Below are 27203 nucleotides of genomic sequence, written 5' to 3'. Positions count from 1 at the left end.
ATCACCTGCATTTGATGGTTATCAGTGTATTACAAAGGTACAAAACAGATTTCAGTGCTTCAAAAGGTTGGTACATCACCATTATATCAGTTTAAAAAAATCTGAAATTACGGTATTTACCTGTACATTTAAGTGAAAACTGTAAAATGTAAAACATTGCTACCATATTTTTTTATAAAATTTTACAGCTTTTTTTTTTAGTGTACATTGTTGTGCTATCATCTCTTAATAAAAAACACACAGTTATCATCACAAGTTAGATAGACCACACCCTCAAAACAGCAGTGAAATAAGAGAGTCTGTTATGCTTGTCCTCACATACGAGCAGGATGTTCACGTACACGGTGACTGTTAGCACTGGCAAACAGGAGTTTGCTGAGACAATCAATGACATATACCTGACGCTGGTGGGCACAGAAGGAATCAGTGACAGAACTCCACTGGACAAATCTGTTGTCAAAAAGTTTGGAAGAGGATCGGTAAGAATTGTTTTTTACCTTACAAATTTAGCATTAAATATTTCATTTATTTACTTATGTCAGAAGTGGAAAGAAACGTATAACAAATACTTGAGTGCATTTTTACATTTTTCTACTTTTCGAATTTAATTAAATTGTGGTACTTTGCTACATGGATTTTTCACTAAAAGTACAAAAAGGCATTGATGGAGAAACGGGGCGAGCTGGCGTTTGCCAGGCACTTTTTAAACTACATAGGTGGAGCCCTGCGCTTCAGGCAATAACGGACAAGTCTGACTCAGGGGGCAAAACTTCCACTTTGCTTTGACAGACAATCACTGGTGTTGCTGTGTTCAAACAGTTCAGTTCAATCAGTATTTAAGTTGAATGTAAAAAAAATCTGTGCTCTGAATTTAAATTTAAAAGCAGTTTAAGTAAATATAAAACTCGGTTGATAGATGGATGCAGGTCTTGCAAGAACAATGTAAGTGTCTTAAATGCATGCACACGATTCATTTGAATGGTTAAGCTCACCCTCCTATTAGTGCAGTCAAACTAAATGAAGTAAACTTAGTACAAAGTTGAAATAACCTCAACATTAGTATTTTTTACCTTAAAATAATGTTTCTCAACTCGTGTCAGTGGTTCATCAACTCATAACAGGGTGAAACGGCACTTTGGTATTGGCTTTGCGACCCTCTATCGGCCATAACAGCACTATGTAAGTTTGAGTCGTCGGGTCGCGGTTTTGTAGTTCAAATGAGACTACAAATGCGACTTGCTTTACGGCGTGCTTCACAAAAGGTTTTCATACTTTCATTAAGTCATACAACATACTCTAGCTTGTCACTGGACATCGTTATTTCCAAAGCCGGTCCTGGATAGCCTCCAAACAATTAATGTGCATGTGACGCGACGGTAGGCTAAATTATTTCAACAATGACTGATTGCAGAACAGCAGAACAGCAGAACCATACGTCACAGCAGTCACACGGCAGCAGCAGGCTCAGCCGGTTGTGGGCGGAGTCTCCTGCTGCGGCCCAATCAGGTCCCAATTCGCAAACTATGTCTTAAATGGTATTCGCAAATAGAATAAGTATGTCTCAAATCGTAGTATGTTTAAAAAAGTATTCCAAATATATGTATATTTAATGTTATCCGCGTTATATTTCATGTGCAGCAACATAGTTAACTTTTAGAATGGCAGAAACAAATGATGAGAGTCTGCTGGCCAAAGAGTCCTTCGTGTTTCACTTTGTATTTAAGGATGATATTGATAGGGACATTTTCCTTAAAGAGTGTGTGGACAAAACATGCCTCAGGATTAACTGCATGTTTAAATAGGTTTTTATTTATTTATTTATTTTAGGTTTAACCTAATTTAGTGAGTAATGTGTGGTTATTATTGTTGTCAAATGTGTGCCTTCTGTGCTATAACATTTGTTTGATTTTGTAATATTTTTTGGAAAATCCAGTTAATGATGCGTAGTGTATAGTACATGGTATTATGTACAATGAAAAATTTAGTTTAACTATATAAATAAAAACGTTCTATGGCTCAGGTTTTGTTTTGTTTTTTTGTTTAAGCTTTGTACTCAGTTTATACTTTTTATCTTTTAAGACAACAAAAATGTTACACACACGTAGCCTATATATAATTAAATACATAGGCTATATAATTTAAACAGGCGCGAACACACACACACATATTTTTATAAATATGTATATACATATATTTTTTCAATTAAAAACGTTAACTTTAAATTAAATGCTGACTTAACATTAACAGCTTTGAAACACTTCACAAAGATAAGTAGTGTTTATCATTAATAAATTATTTATATTATTTTATTATTATTATTTTTTAAATAGCACACAACACGTTATAAAGAAACAACATTAAAAATAAGAAAAGGAAAAGAAAAAATATAAGCTGATAATTATGTTCACACTTTAGATCTGAGTTGGAGACTCCGCCCACTACCGGCTGAGCCTGCTGCCGCGGCGCTGCTGCCGTGTCACTGCTGTGACGTATGGTTCTGCCGTTCTGCAATCGGCCCTATCTCAATTATTTACGACAGCGGTAACAGACAATTCCGCTTCCAACCTGTAGAGGGAGCGTTGAGGGAAAAGTTACTTAGTGTTGCTTTAACAATATTGTAATAAATAAGCATGCATTTTTATGTGCATTTAACTGACGGATAAACCGTGATTTCGATTCTGCTTATCAAACCATTAACATTACTTTAAACCATATAAGCGCAAGAAGACTCAGTATCACACACTTTACAGTATGCGTGCAGCAGAGAAAACTAAGTTTGCATTTAAAAGGACAAATACACACAAAATGTCCCTGTTAAATGTCAGTTATGTCTTAAACTTTTTTTGGAAATAGGCTCATTCTCCAGCTCTCCCCGAGTTAATAAGTGGAGTTTTACTGTTTTGAAATTCAGCCGTTCTCCTGTTCTGGCGATATCTCTTTTAGCATAGCTTAGCATAGATCATTGAATCCTATGAGACCAATTTAGCATCGCGTTCAAAAATGACCAACGAGTTTCGATATTTGTCCTATTTAAAACTTGACTTTTCTGTAGCTATATTGTGTACTAAAACCGGCGGAAAATGTAAAGCTGTGATTTTCTAGGCCGATAAGAAACTTCCAGTAAACTTCCTTGGCTATTACGCCGGAATGGGAGTGTAGTTCCTAATCTTATCGGCCTAGAAAATTGCATTTTTACATTTCCGCCGGTTTTAGTACACAATATAACTACAGAAGAGTCGAGTTTTAAATAGGACAAATATCGAAACTCGTTGGTCATTTTTGAACACGATGCTATTGGTCCCATAGGATTCAATGATCTATGCTAAGCTATGCTAAAAGTGATATCGCCAGAACAGGAGAACGGCTGAATGGATTTCAAAACGGTAAAACTCAACTTATTAACTCAGGGAGAGCTGGAGAATGAGCCTATTACCAAAAAAAAGTGGAGTGTTCTTTTATGTAAACATAAACAGTTCAGATAGAAAACACATGTAACATATATTGAATCTGTGCTACTCCTAAAGTGACAGCAGCCAAACATTCCCGCTGCCATCTATAATAACATTAATCAAACAAAAGACCAAAAATTGACCCGCTGTTCTTGCCTGAATAACTTTTGCAACTATATTTGTATTGGGGGCAGCCATGGCCTAATGGTTAGAGAGTTGGACTTGTAATCCAAAGGTTGCAGGTTCGATTCTCAGGTCCGGCAGGGATTGTAGGTGGGGGGAGTGAATGTACAGCACTCTCTCCACCCTCAATACCACGGCTGAGGTGAGTCCCTTGAGCAAGGCACCGATCCCCCAACTGCTCCCCGGGCGCCGCAGCAATGGCTGCCCACTGCTCCGGGTGTGTGTTCACGGTGTGTGTGTGTGTTCACTACTGTGTGTGTGCAATTGGATGGGTTAAATGCAGAGCACAAATTCCTAGTATGGGTCAGCATTTCCTTCCTTTTTTCCTTTCCTTATATGTTTAGTACAGTTTTTATACCTGAATACTGACCATCTTAAAACACAGTTTTTCACCAAGCTATTTATTTACTCTTATTTGAGTCATATTATTTTTCCAATCTTTTACTTGTGTGTGTGTGTGTGTGTGTGTGTGTGTGTGTGTGTGTGTGTGTGCATACATATAATCTGATTTAATTATGTGTCATCAAACACTTTTGTTTCCTCAATAGAAAGCATGCATTATGTCATATAATTACATTTAACAAAATGAACATGTTTTAGCAAGTCATTTTTGCACACACAACCTGTGTGATTCAGTTATGCCTAACAAAATTTGTTGTTAAAGGTGGAATCTGTTGACATCAGTGTGAAGGAGATCCTTGGAGACATAGTCCTGGTGAAACTTGAGAAGGAGAAAATCTTGTTAGATGACCATTGGTACTGCAGAAGCATCAGTGTGACGACACCCTCTGGAGACAGCTTTGAGTTCCCCTGTTATTGCTGGATAGGGAAGGAAAATGAAAAGGAAGTGTTTCTTCGAGATGGCAAGGGTGAGTCCTGTTTCAATCTGTTCACTATCTGGCACTGAATGAAGCATGTCATAAATACTCGTGTTTATGTGTCTGTGTATATACGCATGTTTGTTTAGATCGATTGCCTCAGGATGATAATTTGAAAGAGTACAGAAGCAAGGAACTGAAATCCAGACAACTACTGTTCAGGTTTGATTCCATAGTTAACAAATATTTAATCATATAATGCTGAAAATGAACCAGACAAAACAAATCATGTTTATGAAGTTTGTACACTAAAATAACTTAAAGATTAATTTGGTCGTTTCTGGAAGGTGGAAGGAATGGAGCCCTGGTTTCCCCATGAGCATCGATGCCGATTCAACCGATGACCTTCCTTTAAACATTCGTTTTGAAACGGCAAAATCTGTGGACTTCAAGCTCAATTACATTAAAGCGTAGGTTGTGTTCATACCTTTGCATGCATCTCCAACAAGTACGCATAGATTATATTTAAATTTCCTGTGACACCGTTTGAATGTTGTTAGGACATATCTCAAAATAAATAGACAAACAAGCATAGCTGAAATTAAAGACACTGGAAATCTGATTGTAAGCATTCACCTGTATTTTTCTTGCCATGATTTTCTCTTTCAGGATTAAGAATCTTGGTCTTAATAAATTTATGGACTTGTTCCGGTCCTCTTGGAAAGATATTGCAGATTTTGAAAAGATATTTGTGAAAATCAAGGACTCTCTGTCAGGTTTGAATCGTTTCTTGTTCTTTTATTTACGTTCCACTGACTGAGTATAAATTATTACGAGAATGCTCCTAAACTCACTTTATTATTCCCTTTGACAGACATAAATGCAGAACTGATGCAGAACTGGAATAAGGACTACTTATTTGGCTATCAGTTTTTGAATGGTCCCAATCCTGTGATGATCAGGAAGTGCATGAATCTTCCAGACAAGTTTGCAGTCACACATGGAATGGTGAAGGGCTCCCTGGAAAGAGGTCTCACACTACAAGAGGAGTTAAAGGTCGGAAAAAATTTAATATTTTTCATATTTTTTTGGGGTTCTCTGGAGACACTCGCATGAGTTAAAGAACAGTGGTCAATTCTGGATGTGAATGAATTATATAGAATGGAATAAACATTCTCCAACACTAAATACCTCTCCACTACAGGCAGGAAACATCTACCTAGCAGACTATGCGATACTGGAGGGAGTGCAAGCCAATGACACAGACCCAAATACCAAGCAGTATTTGGCTGCTCCCTTCTGCCTGCTCTACAAGAACAGCCACAATGAAATCGTCCCAATTGCTATTCAGGTGCCTGTAGAAATAATTTTCTAGTTGTTGCTTATACTGAATGTTATAGATTTTACCAAATACTCAGTTTGAGCTTACTTTGCTATATGATACAGCTCAGTCGTCAGACCACTGCAGGAGTGGGGAACACAGTCTTTCTCCCAAGTGATAATGAGTACGACTGGATGCTAGCCAAGATGTGGGTAAGGTGCTCCGACTTCAGTGTACACCAGCTGGTCACACACCTTCTCAGGACACATCTGATATCTGAGGTTTTCGCCATAGCCATGTACAGACAGCTCCCTGCAATCCATCCCGTATACAAGGTAACTATCCTCTAATGCTTTCAATGCAATGAAATTAAGGGGCAGATTTACTAACGCTATGCACCAGTGCAAACACTCTTTTGATGTTAAAAAAATACTGTCAGGGTTTACCAAAGACATGCAGTGAAACATTAGTGACAAAAAGGCCATTAACCTTATTACGTATGCATTTGTAGGAATTTCCCCTTGAGACACAAAGTTTACGGGAGGCGAGTTTTTGAATGAATCGCGCAAGTTGATTTACTAAGTTTGTGATAGTTAACTAGAATGAACCTTAATTCTCTTAATGTTAAGAGAAAGCTCGTCTTAAAGGATTAGTTTATTCCAGGATAAAAATATTCCTATAATTTTGGACATTGGATAACATCGGAAACGCTACATGCAGTTAACTCTATGTCTGGGTACTTTGGCTCAAAAAGGTAGGGTATGGCGAAAAACTCAATCGTCTGACATCGTTTTTTTACCTTTATCATTGAACATTGGTGTCCTTTGTTATTGCTCTTGCTTTAGAAGCAAAAAGTTATTTTGTTATGTTGATTTTGGCACAACTCCCCTTACCTGTGGTAGAAAAACTAAATTAGTTTGTAACGATTGGCATTATTGGTAGATGTTACAATTGTAAAAATAGGGTCAGATTAAAACTGTGAGGTAAGGAGTGTTAAAAGACTCATGTACAACAGTTATGAAGTGAATACATGAAGTGTACTTACAATTTCCATATAGAACTTAAAACAACACAACAAAACTAAAAAACCTAGGGTGTAAAAAGCAAAGAGTTCTTCAGTTCAATACTAAAAATCAGTCCCAGCCAGTTTGTTTGCCATGCTACTTCCTTTATGGTGTATATTTCCTATTTCCTGTCATATGGTCAGTCAGAACCCAAGACCATTTAAAGACCTAAGAACACATTAATACCTATAAAACCCCAAATATATATAAAACCACAATAATATATTGAGCAGGTAGAACATATGTCTTGTGTGACAATGTTGCATAGTGGCCTAGAATGGTTTACTGTTTTTTTTAAATGTTTCATTTTCTCCTTACAGTTGCTGATACCTCATGTCCGTTTCACCATTGCCATCAACACTGCAGCTCGTGAAAAACTCATCTGTAAATCTGGGCTCTTTGATAAGGTATCTTTAACCCTGAAAACAATTTTGCATTCATGTTTATCTCTGATGGCTTCATTAATTGTATTAATATTATAATTTTTGTAATAATTTTGCCAGTGTTAATGCCAACTGCATACATTTCGGGACTAGAGTGTATTTTTTTGTAATTTTAATATGTCACCTGTATTTGCTTTATTTTTCTATATTATTTATTTTACATTAGGTACACAAAATAGTTACAATCAGGATCATTTAAACTTACATTTTTAATCCTAGGGCCATTTACCAATTAAAATGATACAGTCATTGCTAATAGGCTTTCATTCTGTTGGCGCTAATTGGTTCAATTATGCAGCTATAATTGTGATAGTATGGCTGAGTGTGGTTTGTATGTGTGTCCTAAAAAAAGTGATATATACATATATACTATATACAGTTTACAATAATCTGCCAAGGGTCTTCTTTAAAATGAAACTAAATTTAGTCTGTTCTTCCAAGCTTCAAATTTTAAGTTTTTTTTACATGGAGATTTTTGTCTTCTGTCATAACCCGGCTCAAAGGGGATTTAATCAAAATATAACAAATCGACTACATTGTCAAGATACACAGTGCAACCCGGCATATCACCTATTATGCAAGTCTTGAGATGCTGGAAGAACGCAGGTGAGTTTTGAAGCCCGAAGGGCATGATCTTAAATAAGTACAACCCTTTTGGAGTAATGAACGCAGCAATTTCACAAGCACAGCTTCGCAGGTCCCACCTGATTGATGCAATCATCCATTCTCTATCAGATAAGTGCATGTAGGAGAAACAAAAAATAAACAATTTTTCCAAGTTAGCCAAATTCTTTGAGTTTTTAAAACAGTCTAAATACATTTGTTCTACCTCATCCAATGCATTTTCAATGTCTATACAATCAGATTAAACTGGAGCTACTGAGTCAGCGACACATGCCGCATGAGCATGATTTACACGCAGAAGACTGAAGCACACAAGCAAAATTAGGTTTTAACAAATTATTGTGACAGAACTGTGTGCTCTTTCTACGTTAAGCTGTTGAAATTATATAGTTTTGCTCAGACACCTGCTTCACAACCATATAGGGGCCTGAAAACTTCACCTGAAGTGAAGAACTAACCAAGGGAAACAGAGCCATTACCTGGTCACCTGGGCTAAACGTGCATCGCGCAGTATGTCTGTCAAACCACGATTTCATTTTCTCCTGAGACAATGGTTTTTCTTTTGTTAGCACCCCAGCTATAAAAGGGCGATGTCAAAATCTATTAACAATCAGGAGGTTACACATCTTTCCAATTACCTACCAATGCTCCCAATGGACCACGCACTTCATGCGCAAACACAAGCTCATTCGGGGCCTTCTAGCTACAAGCATTAACCAGGAAGTGCCCTCCTCCCAGTCAGTGGGAGGACGCTCGGTGCAGTAACAGGGATTTTAACGATTGTGGGAAGCGTTGTAACTAGACGCTAAAAAAATCGATTCTCCGATGCATCGCGATTCTCTCTTCAACGATTCTGAATAGATTCCTAATATTTCAGAATCGATTCTGAGCTTGTTTTTTTTTTTTCGCATATGGCATGTGTGCGCGCTAGAGACGCTGCCAGCTTCATTGCACAGAATTTGCACTGTGAGACTCGTGCGCACTGCTTGACATTGTGTGCTTCCACCCGCCGTGTTTTACTTAAGTTATGCTTTCATTTATGCCGTCTGGAATGCAGTACTATTAGATGCACTGACAGACTTTCGCGTGCGCTGTGTGTTTGTTCGTCCTAAAGCTCGATTGCAGATGCGGTTAAATGCACTTGTGTTTTCGAATAGTTTTAAACGAAATTGTACATACAGTCAGTTATGTTTTCAGAGCAGGACAAAACATCTGATATATCGAAATAGATCTGTGCAACAGTGGCGTTCCGTCCATATAAGCTGCTAATGCTCCGCATACCCAGGCTGTCAGAGAGACTGCGTTCACGTGTTAAATAATATACACATGCTTATAAGTTGATCCCTTATTTGAGATAGAATCTTCCGGGCAAGCAGATTCTCCGCATCTTTCTCGAATTGATGCGCATTCTCTGTTTTACTGTCATGCGCATGATTTCATTCACGGGGTAAGCTGTCCGATGTCTATAATTTTTTAAAATAATAATAATAAACAGGAAAAAGAGGAAATATTAAAATATGATTTTGTCTCTGATTTTATTGGTTTCTAAATAATCTAAAGATATTGTTATTTTTGGTATTACTGGTGGTTTTAGCACAGTTTTAGCACACACACACACAAAAAAAAGTCACAGTTCGCCACTGCTGTACATTAGTTTGTTAAAGCTGCCCGTCTATGATCTCATCAGTAATAATAAAACGGCAGTAATGCTGAGGAAAAAAGAAAAACTATTGTCTGTAAACTTTAAGATACCTAAAGAACACTCATTTTAAATAAGTAATTGTTTTAAAAAGTACCTTGCTTATATAATTAAAAAAATAAAGTAAAATTGGCACAAAATAAATTTGATATAAAACATGAAAATGTAGCCATGTGCAGTATTATTGAAAACTAAGAATGTGAGCATCATGATATTTAGTTGATAATGAAAACAGTAAATAAATTAAATTGAATCTTGAAACCAGTGAAGATTGACACACCTACTTTTACAGAGATTTCAACTATAAACAAAAAGCATAGAAACTGCAATTTTACATGTTTTTAAAATTGTAAAGTTGTATTTGCACAGCAGAAGAATTAATTGGGGAAAAAATGTAGATCAAGAATCGCTTTGGAATCGGATCGTGACTCCCAGAATCGGAATCAGATCAGATCGTGAAGTGCCTGAAGATTCCCACCCCTAGTTGTAACACCCCTTGACTCTGAGAATGATAGGCTGAGACTTGGACATGACGTACACAAAGTTGTTTTAAAACCTGACCAAACACGAGAGGAGAAATTTGATCCTTGATCTGATTAAACGACCTTTGGGATACCAAACATTTAAATAAACTGGCAGAGTGCACGAAACACAGACCTGGTAGTTAGGCCATTTTTACATCAGACTTCAATCTAGGTGACATAGCGTGCATTACTACACAGGTGGTAAAAACTTTTTTGTTTTTTGCTCCACTGCCACAGATATCAGACCAAACCTGATTATCTGCTAGTTTGTTACCAAGAATAACGGCCGCTCCTTCAATTGGCAATGCCCCACGCACAGCCAGTGCAGCTTCGTCTTAAAGCAAATCACAGTCAACCATCACTTTATGTAATGGTACATGCAAAACCATTCAACCCCATACCCTGAACTGGCACTAAACTACCCAATTCAGACGCCAAAGAAAAGGCAAATGCTTCAGCCAGGATAAAGGAATCAAATGCTCCTGTGTCTCTCAACATTTTTGGTACAACCCTGTTCTAATGAAAGGTTGGTATGAGTCCAACACTCCAGAACATGGGTTTCTAATTTGTACCGAAGTGCTCATATCAGACATACACAGAGGTAATGATAAACCTGTACCTTTAACTGAAGCACGTTTAAGCAACAGTCAGACTTCTAATGATTTCAATTATGACAATATTGACAAAATCTATCCCAGTCATGCAAACCATTACCTCTATTTTCAGACCGGAATCCCTTACTCTGGCATGCAACAATGTCAGACACATTAATATTATAACTTCACTGGTGCTTATTTTGATTAGAGATGTGTCTGTGCAGTAACACAAACGTCTGCAAGCATTGCTGCTTTGGTTGCTGTCTGTGCTTTTTTGCTCACTAACATACTGTATACTGCAACACAGAATTTCTAAATTGTTCCAAAATAATTAGGTTGCACAACCCTTCAAAGTCACTGACCTTGATAGCACAATACCAGCAACGTTTTGTAAGTCACGCGCAAACTCCCGATGACTCTCCTTTTTACTTAAAAAAAATCTGGTGTTCTTCTACTTGCAGACTAATGGCACCGGTGGAATTGGAATTGTTGAAGTGATTCAAAAGGCCATGGAAACTTTAACCTACAAGTCCCTGTGCTTCCCTGAGGCCATGAAAGCTCGAGGAGTGGACAACAAGGAAGATCTGCCCAACTACTACTACAGAGATGATGGCATGATGGTCTGGGAGGCAGTGGAAAGGTAAGTGTTTTACACTGGGATTTATTTTTGAATTTGCTGATGCATATTCGAATTTGGTTTTCCCCCAGTTTTGTTTCTGATGTGGTCGGGATCTACTATGGCAGTGATGAGACAGTTCAGGAGGATGTGGAGATCCAGGCATTTGTTCAAGATGTTTGTTTCTCTGGTATGAAGAATTGTGGCAAGGATTCTGGTGAGTACAGGATAAATTTACTAAAATGTAAGTGTGTTTATATCTGTGCAAGCACCTCTAATTGCATAAAAGAGGTAAAATTGTTGCCAATGTTTACAGAGTTTCCAAATTCCCTGAAAACTCGGGAGGAGTTGGTCGAGTACCTGACTGTTGTGATTTTCACAGCTTCAGCACAACATGCTGCTGTCAACTTTGGACAGGTGAGATTAGACATGCTTAAATGGATGAATATAAACTATGTTTGGATTAGTATCTATAAGCGGATGTCTGTGTGTCTGTACTGTGTTCCAGTTTGACTGGTTTGCCTGGATCCCTAATTGTCCTTCCACCATGCGGAAGCCTCCTCCCACACAGAAGGGCCAGGTGGATATGAAGTACATCATGGAGAGTCTGCCAGACCGTGGACGTTCCAGTTGGCATCTAGGAGCAGTTTGGGCTCTCAGTCAGTTCCAGGAGAAAGAGGTTTGAAGACTGATCATTCATAACTAGTTTGAATATACTTACCACAAAACTGCTGAAAATTTTTTTATTTTGTCCAAATCTTTTCCCCAGCTGTTTTTAGGCATGTATCCAGATAAGCAACTCACTGAACAATCAGTCACAGAAGCCACTAAGGCTTTCCGCAAGAAATTACTTGAAGTGACCAAGATCATCAAGAGGCGAAATGAAAAATTAAAACTGCCCTATTTGTATCTGTCTCCAGACCAAATCCCTAACAGTGTGGCCATCTAAGAGAAGATCTGTGAGAAACATTTCCAAGCCACATTTGATTTTAACCAGTATATGCTCAACATCTAAAGAAAATATGTAGAAAAGCTTGGCATGTTTTTAACTGAACTATTTGGATCCACAACACAACATAAAAGCATTGCCCTTCAACTGTAAGAATTTTCATGAAAATGTAATCTGGGTTAAAAATAAAATAATAATACAAATTATAAAAAAAAAAAAAAAATGTCTTTACAAAATAAAAATAAATAAATGGTCAGTCAGCATTCGTAGTAATTGAAATGTGATTTATTTATGGATTTGGTCATTTTATCATGTATTCATTTTGGACACTTTATTTTTTTTTTAAGGTCCATTTCTGGCTATTAACAAACTACAATAAAGTCCTAATTTGCTTTGTATTAATAGTTTAGGTATTGGGTAGGATGATGTAGAATATGTGCTTTATAACTACTAATAAAACGGCTAATATGATAATAATAGGCATGCTAGTAAGCAACTAGTTAATAGTGAGAATTGGTCCCTAAACTAAAAAGTGTTACCTTCATTTTATTACATTAATCATTTATTCTTAATTTTATTATACATCATTTATGTTTTTTATATTACATAGTATTATTTCATTGCCATTGTTGTTTAATCCTGTAATAGTGGGGCTTCATAACATAACACATGTTGGATTTGTACTGATTAAATGAAGTCAGCGCATTGAAACATACAGCTAAGATATTCAATAAACTTGTCTTTTTTTTTACCATCACTTTGTTTTCCACTTTCTGCTCTTGGGTTCTTACACCTTTTCCAAAGTACAATTCAAGCACTTTTCAAGCACTTTCAAGGTGCATTTTCAAGATTTTCCAGCACTGTGGTAAATTACATATTCACATACATGAGTTCTAAATTTTAAATCAGATGTTATTGTGCTATTAAAAAACAACTGTCTCTAGATTGCATATAACATTGCCCCATATAAATAGTCAACATTCAGTATTCAAATTGTATAATTTAAAATATATAATTAATATTATATGTAGTATTTTAAAAATAAAATTTAAAGGCTTTTTAAGACCTGCACAAATAAAAGTAATACTGTATGAGTGGAGTAGGGCAATGTCTATGGTAACACATTAATGACTGGTATAAAATGACTGTAAAAAAATATGATAAACTAAAATTCTAAAACTTGAAAACTTTCTAAAACTTGAAGGATTTTCACAAATACATTTCACATTCCAGCCTAAAAGTACTAAAAGGTAGTCAAAAAGACACTATAAAATTAATAATAAAATTTAAATGGCCCAAATGAAAAAAGACAATTTTTTAAACATTGAAAATATTTTTGATTGACATTTAGACTCCTATCTGATTTCCTATTAACAAATATCAAGGTATTTTTGTCACTATTTACAGTGTATCTGCAGAATTTTTAAATATCAATTTAAGGCAATTTATGACCCTTTTTAAGAGCTGCACAAGTAAAATGAACGCCGTAGTGGGGTTGAACAATGTACAGTAACATTAAGCCATTAAATGACATGATTTATAATTCAGATTTTCACAAAAACAAAACATCTTATTCAATGGCATTTCAGCCTTTATACCTTTAAAATTGATATATCAAGTATAATTTATTTAAAACATAAATATTACTGTCTTAATTGTTTAGATTTTTAGAAAGCACATAACTTTTACATTTACAAGTCTTATGTGTTTGCTGCACAAAAACATGGGCCAAAATTGGTGATAATCTTACTAAACAGCTGAATATTCGCAAATGCATTCCCTGTCACGAGGGGGCGCTTTAGGAGTGCTGAAATTCTACGGTTTCCTAGTAATGGCTGTACACAAATCAGCATTAACGCAGTTTTATCAGACATAAAATGAAAATGCCAACGACACGTTTCTGAGGACAGTCGGTTCCCTTCAGATACATTCATATAAAGACATCCGTGCCGCGTTTTGACTTTGAAACCTGCAGCATGCATATTTATTCAATATGACATCATTGCCTTTTTAAGTTTTATCCAGCCCTATCGCGATTCTCGTATATCCGTCCCTAACTCTTAAACTTATAATTAACCCTTTTTTATACTATTTAATACATTTAAAACTTTGTATGGCCTTAACTTTGATAAGGCTAAATTGATGAGTTTGTAATGACCCGCACGAGCCCTCTACTTTAAGATAGTCCGGTGAAACATTTTAGTAGCCCGACTGGAAAACACAATAGCCCTGGGACATCGGGCAGGCAATTTTGCGATCCCCAAATTCTCGTTTTAAACATAATTCTTATTTGTCGTTTTCAAGCCATCGAGGGCTGATGCAACAACCTCCTGATAACTGGCATGTTTTATCTACCGCTCTGTTCCATCAGAGGGCGCGCAGCAAGAAAGACCGGCGGATCACACTACAGCCTCACGTGCACACTCGTGCGGAGCTGTTTTTTTTTCTTTTCTTTCTTTTACATATTATAAGCATAACAAAAAATAACTATTTAGTATGAAAGCGAATTAATATTAAACCGATGCAACTGCATATTCAAGCACTTTCAAGCACTTCATCCAAAATCCAAGCATTTTTCAAACCTTGAAAACACTACATTAAAATTCAAGCATTTTCAAGGAATTCAAGCACCCGTACGAACCCTGTAGCTTTCTTGGTTGAATTCTCAGGCTGATAGAAGTCTGATAATACACCTTTGGTTACTAGACAAGACTTGTTAGATTTTACTGGTTTGGATATCAGACAAAATGGATATTTTGTGGTAGGATTTGACATCTGAGGTTGGAAATCTTGTATAGAAATCTAACAGTAACATGAATAAGATATTATTTAGGCATCAGCGCTATAGGAACTATAGACACTGTGTCTGAAATACATGTCTAAACATGCCAATCTGATTGGCTGAACATACCGATGTCATGACATAGTGTAGTGCTTCACAGTGTCCATAAGTAGTACTTAAAAGTTATACACACCTAAGTGTGATAAAGAAACATGTATGGATGAAAAAAATAAAGAGTGGGATGTGATGACCCAGCTCAAGAACATTATACAACTTTGCTCATAAGAGCAAGGGACATCAATTCTGCACCACTTAGTTTGACTGAAACGTACTTATGTTTGAGACAAAAACACAAATACATACAATCCAATCTTGTTTGCTGAACTGCCTCACACTCTCTTGCACAATTTCAATCAGCTACTATTTCTTTCTTTTTTGCATATTTATTGTCTAGTTTTTGTGTATGCTTTAAATTGTACTTTACTGACCTTAATAAAATACATGAATTTATATTTACGTGTTTCCATAAATCCATCCTACCCATTAAAGAAGTGCATGATGAGCATGAATATTAAACTTTATATAGCCTGTATTTGTCACGTTACACTGTTGGAAGGGATGATGGAGATGTAGATAAGTGAAACAATATTTTAATAAATCTGAACACAGGGTAAATCCACATCAGGAAGGGAAGATGAACATGTATACAACATGTACACCTGACACTGGAGGAACGCACAGACAAGAACTTAAATGCGTGGGGTAATTGGAGGAACACAGGAGCACAGAATAAATAATCAGACTAAACAAGGACAGGAAAAGGACCAAATAAGGGCAGAATGGAACAGAAACAGGCGAAAACACAATAAAACAGGTCCAAATTCCTGATATATCGCCCCACTCCCAGAAGGCATGTCCTCGCACCATAGAAACAATGACAGGAGGAACCAGTGCGGATCAGACGGAGGGAGGATCCAAGGAGACGACAGGAGGAACCAGTGCGGATCAGACGGAGAGAGGAGCCAAAGAGACGACAAGAGGAACCAGTGTGGATCAGATGGAGGAAGGAGCCATGAACACGACAGGAGGAACCAGTGCGGATCAGACGGAGGGAGGATCCAAGGAGACGACAGGAGAAACCAGTGTGGATCAGACGGAGGGAAGAGCCAGGGACAGGACAGGAGGAACCAGTGCGGATCAGACGGAGAGAGGAGCCAAAGAGACGACAAGAGGAACCAGTGTGGATCAGATGGAGGGAGGAGCCATGAACACGACAGGAGGAACCAGTGCGGATCAGACGGAGAGAGGAGCCAAAGAGACGACAAGAGGAACCAGTGTGGATCAGATGGAGGGAGGAGCCATGAACACGACAGGAGGAACCAGTGTGGATCAGATGGAGGAAGGAGCCAAGGAGATGACAAGAGGAACCAATGCGGATCAGACGGAGAGAGGAGCCAGGGACACGACAGGAGGAAACAGTGCGGATCAGACGGAGGGAGGAGCCAGGGACACGACAGGAGGAACCAGTGCGGATCAGACAGAGGGACAGGACAGGAGGAACCAGTGCGGATCAGACGGAGGAAGGAGCCAGGGACACGACAGGAGGAACCAGTGCGGATCAGACGGAGGGAGGAGCCAGGGACACGACAGGAGGAACCAGTGCGGATCAGACGGAGGGACAGGACAGGAGGAACCAGTGCGGATCAGACGGAAGAAGGAGCCAGGGACACGACAGGAGGAACCAGTGCGGATCAGACGGAGGGACAGGACAGGAGGAACCAGTCCGGATCAGACGGAGGAAGGAGCCAGGGACACGACAGGAGGAACCAGTGCGGATCAGACGGAGGAAGGAGCCAGGGACACGACAGGAGGAACCAGTGCGGATCAAACGGAGGAAGGATGCATGTTTTATAAGTATTAATATAAGCATACATGGTCCATGAAAATATTGCAATACACTTAAAAATATCATCAGTAGTTTCCCATATATAGAAGTGTACTACTTAATATATTGCATTACATTTTCCAATACATTTCTATATTTTTTTTGTTTCATAAGGGAACACTGTCCACTTATTCATATTTATTTGGAGTCACTGTATTGTGGAGGAAATTCTGCAGGCTGGTGAGAAATGGAAGTTCTGCTGGCCACAGGTATCTTCAAAAAAACAACAACCCAATAATCAGTTTAATGAATACTTTCTTATTGATAATATTATATAGCAATTATTGCACTCATATATATTATTATTATAAATGAGTACCATTTTACTCAAAGTGTAGCGGCCCCTTTGGCATCCGAAATATAAGGCAGAGAGTTTTGACGGGTGTTTGCAGTTTTATTAAGCCTTGGTGCAATAAACATTAATAATGCGCGATTATTTTACTCCTTTACATCACAGCACTTCAATGCACCACGCTCAAACTTATCCATGCTGCATCCTTTATCACCGTAAAACTATACAAAAGAAACATAACAGAAATTAAACTCCAGCAGTACGTATGCAATATGTGACAATATAAACTTTCACAGCACAGTGATTCTTGAGAATTTGGATAAAACAGGTTTTAATTTTCAAAAAAAAAAAAGTGTTTAATTACACCATCTGAATGTATATTATTATAGACCAAGGTCTTAGCTTTTCAGCAATGTACTGGTGTCACCTCCCCATTTTGTATTTTTTTCATAAAATAGGCGTTTTACTTTTTAGTGTTTTACAACATTTACTTTTTGCTTAAATCAAACAAAAAAAATTTTTTTATTTAACAAATGTATTTTTGTATTAAAAGAGACTATTACTTTATTAACTCAGCAGCACTGACAAAATATATTGTAGGCCCCTATGCATATTTATTTAAAAAAATTAAAACTCCCTCTGACGGTGGTGACACTAATCTGACGGTGGTGACAGTGGCCTCATTACAACATAAAATTCCAAAATGTATACCACTCAAGTCAACGGCTTCTTGTTTAACAACTTTATTTAACTATTTGGTCCAACAAATAACAATCCTGAGCACTCTGATAAAACATTTTTCAAATATTTCAACATCGTCAGACAGAAAACCTGACGGTGGTGACATCTGACGGTGGTGACAAAAACCTACTATTTCCCATGCTATGCATTAGTTGTTCACAGTAGCCATCTTGTTTTCACTCTGTTGCTAGCTACTTCAGACTTGTTTTTAAAAAGTATACATTTATGTCATAATCAAATCTAATATTATTTATACAAAAGAGACGGTGTTGACATGTTATGGTTGCCACAGTAGCAGTGTCCAAAAATATGAACAATTTTAAGAGAAAATAGCAAATTTACAGGAGCTTGGCTGATCTTGAAGCATACAGTAGAGCTGAAGATTTGATAATGTGGTCCTCAAAAATGCAGTTGACCTTGTAGTTGCCTGATTTTATTGCTTTTTTATAAATATCTGACGGTGGTGACGCATATGTGGGACACATTTTGTGCAACCAAAAATAATTGTAAATATTATTCAAACACAGTGTTTGTAATTTGTGATACATATTACAATGTACTCTTTCATATAGTAAAATTATTATTCAATTAAATGATTACTTTTTGCTTTTTTAATCAAGCTGAAATGATTATCTCCTATCTGAGGACAAGTGATTTTGTAGGCAATGGGCCAGATTTGATAATTAAATTAATACAAAATTAAAAGAAAACTATAAAAGAACCTTACATATGTGCAACTGACCCTCTGATTATAATCTTGATTCTTTTGATTTATGAAAATGTTCTTCATTTCCAACAGAATGAGCACTTTTCTTGTTGGGACATGTTTTTGCCAAATTTTCAAGAATCAGTGAGCATTAAACAGCGTGATGCACTCAAACAGGATTACTTTTCCACAAAATAAGAAGAAAACACAACAGCATGAAATGCATTATAAATTTAACATACCTCGTCCCGCTATTGCCAAGAAAAAGGGGGCTAAACACAATTAACGTTATAATAAACTTTAAATGCTGCTCTGAAGTGAGCACTATACAACGCACATGAAACCTTTCTTCTCTTGTACTGCAGCTCTAACCTTAAGTTCCCTTGCGCCCTCTAGTGACGCCTTAAAATAAAACAAGGGGCAAGTGGTCATTACACAAAGTCCAACTACATTTCAGGTTTAGGTTTCTCTTACCTTGACCATGCAAATGACTGGGCCTGAAATCAGAGGGCTGTGGAGGTAAAGGAGCATACTGCACCTAAAAAAAAATACACAAGTACTGTTTTATGCCTTTTACTGTGAAATGCCATAAATGCAATAACACCGGCAGACAGTTTCAGTATCACAGGTTTATAAACCTCATTGTATTTTAAATGGAACTGGAGAAAGCAAAAGACAGAAATGCTTTTGAAATGTCCCATTGTGGAACCTTAAGCCTTCATCTGGATTTCTTAATTTCAAAACTGAAAGCTACATAACATTGCACAACAGATGCTAATGTTGCTATTCTTGAAGCAGTTAAACTCTGCTATTAGTAGACTCTACTTCTGCGATTCGTAGAGATGCACCTGCCGAAGACTGTTGAGAGATGCACAGACTCACACTTAATCAATCTCTGCATATCAGTGGCTCAATATTTATTGTTTGCAGCCACTTTAACATTGTAAATACACAGTTTGAACATTAACACTGCACAGTGATTACAAACAAGTAACAAAAAAGCTTAAATGACTGAATTAAAATGTGTTGTACCCAAGTTTAATAAAAAAAATGCTGTACTTTACTCAAATAAAGATTAAATGTATTGTGTTTTAACATTAATTTATATTTAATTTAACAATTCATCTGAGTACCACACTTTGAGAACCACTGCTTTAGAACATTTTATTGTTGTTTTTAACAGGCATTTTTGCGGAGTAGGCCTAGGTGGTGGAACTTTTACAAAGAAAACAGTATAATTTAATGAAACAAATGTCTTGTTATGAAAAATACATTATTGTTAGACAAAATATTTCACTATAAAACTGAAAGATTTTGAAAGCTGAGACTTTGTTTTATATTAAAAGTACCAAAAGCACAAAGCTTAATGCTATTATTGGGTGGCTGGCGCACTACAAATAGGCCTAATAAATGCAATCAAAGATACAAAACGATATTCACAAGCAAACTGTCTCTGCGAGTATATCAACTTTGATGATTTCTGCTAATAATCCCACATATACTTATATCAATTGGCCTGGCAACTTATAACTTTAATTGCTACTATTTAATTCTAATTAAATATTTCAACTTTATTCTCATTTCGACCTTATTCTCAAAACATTTTGACTTTATTCTTAAAATATTTCAACTTTAGTCTCAAAATATGACTTTAATCTGTCTTTTTTTTTTTTGTTTACATGGCACAAAAGAAATGGGTTTTACAAGAAAGGGAGTTTTAACAACAAACACCTGAAATGTTAGGAAACAAAATATTATTAAGTAGGGAACTGACTCTAAATTATTATATTGGCTTAAAGCACATACTGACATATTACTTAAACAACAACTTCTGAGTCTACAAATGTGACACTCCCCTGCTGAAGGAGCATTTGATCATTACAGACAGTTGTGTTTGATCAGGGTAGGAAGGAGGATCTCCAGGAACATGGTTGGGCAGCCCTGCATTAGGCTTAAATGTGCTGAATCCCAAGCACAGTATGAAGTGTAAGCTGGTTTATTTTAAGTGGAGCAGGGGGAGAAAAGTTCTGTCTATCAGAAAACACAACGGTTTAACTCAGGCCTCAAGTTGAAGCATAACCTAATTGTCAGTCTTTTGGACCTCTTTGCTGCGTATTAGTTCCCGTTTTCCTTATTTGGTCATTTTCCTGTCAAATAGACGTCCATTAGATGTCTTTAAGATGTTCTTGAATCAGAATGTATGTAAAACTGACATCTCACAGACGTCAGATGCTTTCCAGATCAAGTGATCTTTAACAGACATCTTGCTGACATACGTGTGCTATCTGGGTTTTGAATAACACATACATTAGCTGTGTTTGGAATGGCAAACTAACTTACTGTGTTCTTCAATTTGGAAGTAAGCCTATTTAAAAAAACAGTTTGGGAACCCCTGATTTGGCTCATTACTAACCTGATAAGGATGACAGCAGGACTTAATTTTACAGGCAAATGCTGACAGACAGATGGAGATGAACTCAAGCGAGGCAAAAACCAACAACACAGCTCTGATGCCCATGAAAAGAGTCTGAGAGAAAAGTCAACATTAACACAAATAAAAGTAAGAAAATCAATCATAATTACTACTTACACTGGTACACTGAATGCTCAGCTGTCCAGAATCGACTACCTTTGGGGTTCATTGGGTAAACTATCACTTTAATGCTTATGTACTGACCAAACAGTGATCTTATAGTAATTAACTAAATAAATGTGAATATAAAAGTTGATGACATACCGTATACATTCTCACTAATTCATCACAGTCATAGTTCTCAGAGTAAGTGTATGGCCCTATAACTATATCCAGTAAAATTAAAATAATGGCGATGTCTGCGGTTATAGTACTCAATGTTCCTTCCAAGTGAAGCGTTCACCTGTAAGCAGAAAAAGAAAAACAACAATGTTAAACCAATCAATAAATTAGCAAGAACTTTAAAACGTTGTGTTAACATGTTAATGTAAATCGAGTGCGATTTAAAAGTACTTGATATAAATTAAAGGGATGGTTCGGAGTAGAATTGACTTCATTGCTATGCACTCCGAAGCCCATCTAAATACCCCATCCGGAGTTTTTTTTACCTTAGTCAAACATTTATGGAGATATTAGAGTTTTTCTAATTGCTTGTTACAGGAGTGATTGGTACATGTAATGTATCTCGTAAATTGCACCACTAAACGTGCAAGTAATCTTACCAAACTTGTACAGTAGTGTAAATAGGTTATGTACTCACAAAACACTGCATCAGAACATTTGTAAGTCCACCATGAGTGTTTAAAAACACGTTTTACCCGAGAACTACTAGTCTCAGAAACTACAAGTCGACGTCACTTCCCTGGTTTGAAAAAAGCACGTAAAAGTCCTCCTACTACATCTGTGTGCATGTCAACTTGTAGGAGGACTTTTACGTGCTTTTTTCAAACCAGGGAAGTGACGTCAACGTGTCGCCATTTGTAGTTTTTGAGACTAGTAGGGATCGGCTAAAACGTGTTTTTAAAACACTCATGGAGGACTTACAAATGTTCCGATGCAGCATTTTGTGAGTACATAACCTATTTACACTACTGTACAAGTTTGGTAAGATTACTTGCACGTTTAGTGGTGCAATTTACGAGATACATCACATGTACCAATCACTCCTGTAACAAGCAATTCGAAAAACTCTAATATCTCCATAAATGTTTGACTAAGGTAAAAAAAAACTTCGGATGGGGTATTTACATGGGCTTCGGAGTGCATAGCAATGAGGTCAATTCTACTCCAAACCATCCCTTTAAATAAAATATATATTAATCATGGTCTAAGCACCACTGGCTGTGTACACACCAAACACAGACTGGAGGGTGAATTAATATTATTTTCAGCACAAATGCAGAGTGCGCCAGCGGTAATGTACTGAGAAGAGAGAGAGAAAGACAAAAATGAGACTTGGAATATCTAGCTTATATCATAAAAGACAGAACACTAAATTGTACAATTGTTTCTTACGATCAGAGATCCCCAGTAAGGAATACCACTAATGACAAAGATGATTTCTGCACTAACTGTAGAGACAATGCCAAACAGGAAAGTCAGCACACCGATCATTATCTGGACCGTCTGTTAAAAAAAAAGAATGTACAGTCTGAGTAGGACTTCATAAAGGGGAACAATTTAAAATACATATCAATTTATGGCAGCTGTAGTTATGAATTTACTGTATGATTGTATATCCCAGAAAATATCCCAAAAATATATTCTGGAAGTGTGGAACTACCATGTGCAAATGTCACTGTATTTTCGAATTTGCAAGATTGAATTACTTAACATTTTTTTTATAGTTTGCTCCAATATCCTCTGTCACTAATACACTTTAAAGTTGACTGTTTTACTCTGTAGATGATAAACCTAGGTACTTAGTCCTCAAGGCAACATATACACACAGAAAGGTTGATTATTTAGGTTTATGAGACATTTCTCACCCCAAGGGCTTTCGGTTGGCCTTTCAGAAATGCCTGAGGTCCACGAAGAGGTGAAACTCTCGCCACCTGTTGGACATAAACAGGCACAGGTACATTTGTCACCGTCGTAAGAGGTGTTGTCTGTGTTGGTGGTTGAAACTGGATGACGAGCGTTGAAGAGTTCACAGGTATGACTGTGTGGGACATTCTGGTTTCTGAATCTCAAACCTGTACCTGTACAAAACCATATCTACATCCTCAGTGAGCCCAGACCCAGACACACCATCAAGGAGGGGAAAAAAAAAACAGAAATCCATTGAGGATTTGATCAGGGAGATGGAGGAGAGGGAAAATTTTTGAAAAAAAAAAAAATTCTAAATACACTGGTGGACACAATCAAATTGGGAAAAAGTGGGATACACTTGGATCTTTACTGTTTTATACTACCAAGATAGCACATCTAAAAACAAATGGTGCTATATAGCAGTAAGAGTGGTTCTTTGGCTCGTAATCATAGGGGAACCACTTTTAGTGCTATATAGCACCTATTTTAAAAGGTGCTATATGGCACCTTTGTCAAATGGTGCTATGTAGAACCATCAGATGTACCATATAGCACGATTACTTCAACAAAAATGGTGCTCAATAGAAACAATCATAGGGGCTTGTAATCATAGGGAAACCTTTTTGGAACTTGACACCTACTCTTAAAGAAGCTATGGCACACTTGGTCAAATGGTGCTATATAGAACCATTACAGATACAAGGTAGGGTGTCAGTGGTACCTGAAAAGCAGTGCAAATTCAATTACCTTTTTTCATTCTGCCATCTACACAGTCCTCAGTTTTGTACCTGAACTTCTCTATCAGGGGACTTCATGAAACTCGAAAGACTTGAGGTGTCAGAGAGCTGTGTTAGAATTTTTTTGGTCCACATCAACAGTGGTGTGGTCTCTCATAATCCAAAGAAGCTTATGTTAAGATAAAAGGCAAAGCAGAACAAACCTGTATTACATTATAGTCAACTCAATGAAAGGAGGCAATTAACACACTATTGTACCTACTATTTTGGCCAGTCTGAAATATGGGAACTCAGAGAGAGTCTCCTCTGTGCTGTGGTTGGACACAATTTCTTTGGTAGCATTTCATCAGTGCCATCTTTTCTTTGATGAGCTCTAGATTTTGTCGAAGCTTCTCCGTTTCTTCCTTAATTACTCTTAGATGTTCCCTGATGCTTCGTTCAACTTCTCGGGCATCAATCTATTATGGAAGTTAAATTGTTATAAATGGGTATTGTCAATAAAAAATAAAAACAGATGACTTCTATGGACTAAAGGAAATTGAATAAAAAGTTTGAATAACTACAACATATGAGCCCAGCGATCCTTAATGAGGAGAAAAGGTCAGAAAATGGTCAGTCTGCTCAGACTAACTTAAGACAAAACTTATTGAACGGTACAAAATATAATTGTTATGCCATCATATTTATAGTGACCAATCAACTTGTCAAATTAAAGGACAGGTAAGCATTTTTGAAGCAGGGTCCTATTTATAGCTGCAGAGTGCCAAGTTTCTCTATACTAAAGCGATTAGTGAAATTATGGCTTGTGCCAGTCAACTGTGTCATGTAACGTTTAAATAAGGCCTGCATCAAAAATTTACCAGAATACAGAATAATTTATGTGTGACACTGTGGAGTAAAAAATAATTCAAACTAACCCCAATTCCATCCACAACGCTTTACATTTAAGTGTGAAAGGGTTAAATAGATCAAATAAAATTAGCATAGGGTCATTGAATATCTTTAATCCAGTTAATTCATTCAGTATGTTAATTTTGTAAAAATGTAACGTTAAACGTATTTCCGTTAACTGAACCCTCCCTCGAGCTTGTTTGTCTCAAATCGGTTAAGGTAAAGCCGAGAACACACTACACGATTTTCATGCCAATTATGAATGGAATTTGGTGTTGATCACAGATCGTGCCTAGTCGGGCATAGTCTGTTCCAGTCGGGCTCAGTCGCTGTTTGCAGTCGTCACAAAAAAAAAAAAAAATCGCATAGTGTGTGGTGTCTAAAGATAATAATCTTAGAATTCAAGAGCCAGTCGTTGCCAGTCGTTGCCACTAAGCTTTTTTTTAAGCATGTTTAATATTAGCGACTGAGGCGGCGGTTGATGGCGTCACTGTTACCCTTGAGACGGTTTACTACACAAGGAGATAATGGCGACAAGAAAAGCTTGCGGTGTAAAAACACATTGGACAACTCGTATGGAAGGAAAAAGGATCGAACTTTGGTAAGAACATGAATGCCTTTACAACGTAACATCAAAAACATACCACAATCGAAGCGACAAAGAAAAGAGCTGGGCTTTAGTCGCTGAAGTATTGGATGTATCAGGTAAGATTTCTTTCCATACCGTTCGTTCAGACTATCCATGCAAATACTCACTTATTATTATAATTCTTTATACAATTCATTAATTCATGTTAGAATTAATGTCTATGTATTTAGAATTTAATGTCGTTGCCCAGTTCGTCTAAATTAATGGTCAGCTGTCCCAACACTATGCAATATGAAAACAATAGTGAATAATCTGTACATACCCTCAATCTGTGATTGATAAACGTTTGCTTAGAGTAGCACAATGAGAGTTTCTGAGTAGTAAACCAAAATGCTAACCTGCCGGCTCTCAGATATATTTGGACAAAAGCAGGGAGAGAGATGCATAGCATTGTAGCATTTGCGTGAGAGGCTGAATATTTTAATTTAGACAGCAGCCTATATATTAATGCTACTGCTAATACTAATAATAATACTAATACGAACTGCTTTACAGTATAATAATGTCGGTGTGTGAACTCGATGGTTATAAAATTATCTATAGAATGAAAATTAAAATAAAGAACTGCTGTAATTGTCTTAAAATAACAATTTCATCTCGTTTGCAGAAAATTAAGAGCTTGCTCCTTATGGACCCAGTACAGCAGGCTGCTTAAACCAAAGCGTGGAATAATTGTTTGGGCTGCTTACCTACCTTGTGTGAGCCGTCCATTGACGGAGTCATGGGCTGAGGATACATGTGCAACAATCTTTATTAAATACGAGGTCAGACAGGCAAGGTTCAGAACAGTGGCAAACAGGTGCAATACAGATAATCCAAAGCGTAGTCAGTAATCCAGGCAATAGGGTCAATAGGCAGGCAATCATTTTGCAACAATCACAGGAGGGAATAAACAGTCCAATTGGCAACAGGAAGACAATAAACACAAGGGAAATGCTCAGGATTGATAGAAGAACTATGCAAAACTTTGCAGGGAAATGCCCGCGAAGCGAGTCTATAAATGGCCGTCAGGCGGAAGTGACCCGGTCGACCCGGAACCGGAAGTGAGTCCCAGGTACGGGGTTGATGGGAAATGTAGTTAAGAGTCCAGGGAGGGTTCCCACTGATGGCGGTCGGAGGGAGCCACAGAGACCACGTTGGTAACACCTTGGATGTATAACAAATTAAAAAGTGTAATCACATTTCTCATTGATTTCAGTTAAATCTCCAAAGTAACAGAGACACTTTCCTCAGAGTAGAACACTTTTTAATGTAAAATTCTAAATTTTAATTTTAATTTTGTTCTTAAACTCAGCAATGTTCTCCATATAGTAGACTTCTATGGTGCCCCCGAGTTTGAACTTTCAAAATTTAGCTTCAAAGGACTTTAAACCAGTGGTCTTCAACCCTGTTCCTGAGGAACCACTATCCTGAAATGTTTAGCTACAACCCTAATCAAATACAGAAATGTTCTCCATATAGTGGACTTCTATGGTGCCCCAGAGTTTGAACTTCCAAAATGTAGTTTAAATGTAGCTTTAAAAGGCTCTAAACCAGTGGTCTTCAACCTTGTTCCTGGAGTCCCACTATCCTTAAAACTTTAACTACACCCTTAATCAAACTCAGCAATGTTCTCCAAATAGTGGACTTCTATGGTGCCCACGAGTTTGAACTTCCAAAATGCAGTTTAA

At 37.1% G+C, this 27203-nt stretch overlaps 1 protein-coding gene and 1 pseudogene across 1 annotated transcript; one reads left to right on the top strand and one right to left on the bottom strand.

The window, feature by feature from the left end:
* The first annotated feature begins 329 nt into the window (after positions 1 to 329).
* Positions 330 to 12370, top strand: LOC141333943 (polyunsaturated fatty acid 5-lipoxygenase-like). The gene is made up of 14 exons (XM_073839094.1): positions 330 to 479; positions 4297 to 4501; positions 4600 to 4672; positions 4798 to 4920; positions 5120 to 5226; positions 5325 to 5506; positions 5655 to 5801; positions 5897 to 6106; positions 7156 to 7242; positions 11183 to 11361; positions 11430 to 11554; positions 11654 to 11754; positions 11846 to 12016; positions 12107 to 12370. Exons 1-14 carry the CDS (start codon positions 330 to 332, stop codon positions 12284 to 12286), a joined length of 2040 nt encoding a protein of 679 aa, XP_073695195.1. The 3' UTR covers positions 12287 to 12370.
* A 6755-nt stretch (positions 12371 to 19125) lies between these two features.
* The window catches only part of LOC141332905 (membrane-spanning 4-domains subfamily A member 15-like), a 29469-nt pseudogene continuing 21391 nt past the window's right edge, over positions 19126 to 27203 (bottom strand).

Source organism: Garra rufa, chromosome 4, assembly GCF_049309525.1.
Source record: "Garra rufa chromosome 4, GarRuf1.0, whole genome shotgun sequence".
Lineage (NCBI taxonomy): Eukaryota > Metazoa > Chordata > Actinopteri > Cypriniformes > Cyprinidae > Garra > Garra rufa.
The sequence above is the reverse complement of the archived record's forward strand: the minus strand, read 5'-3'. Positions and strand labels throughout refer to the sequence as shown.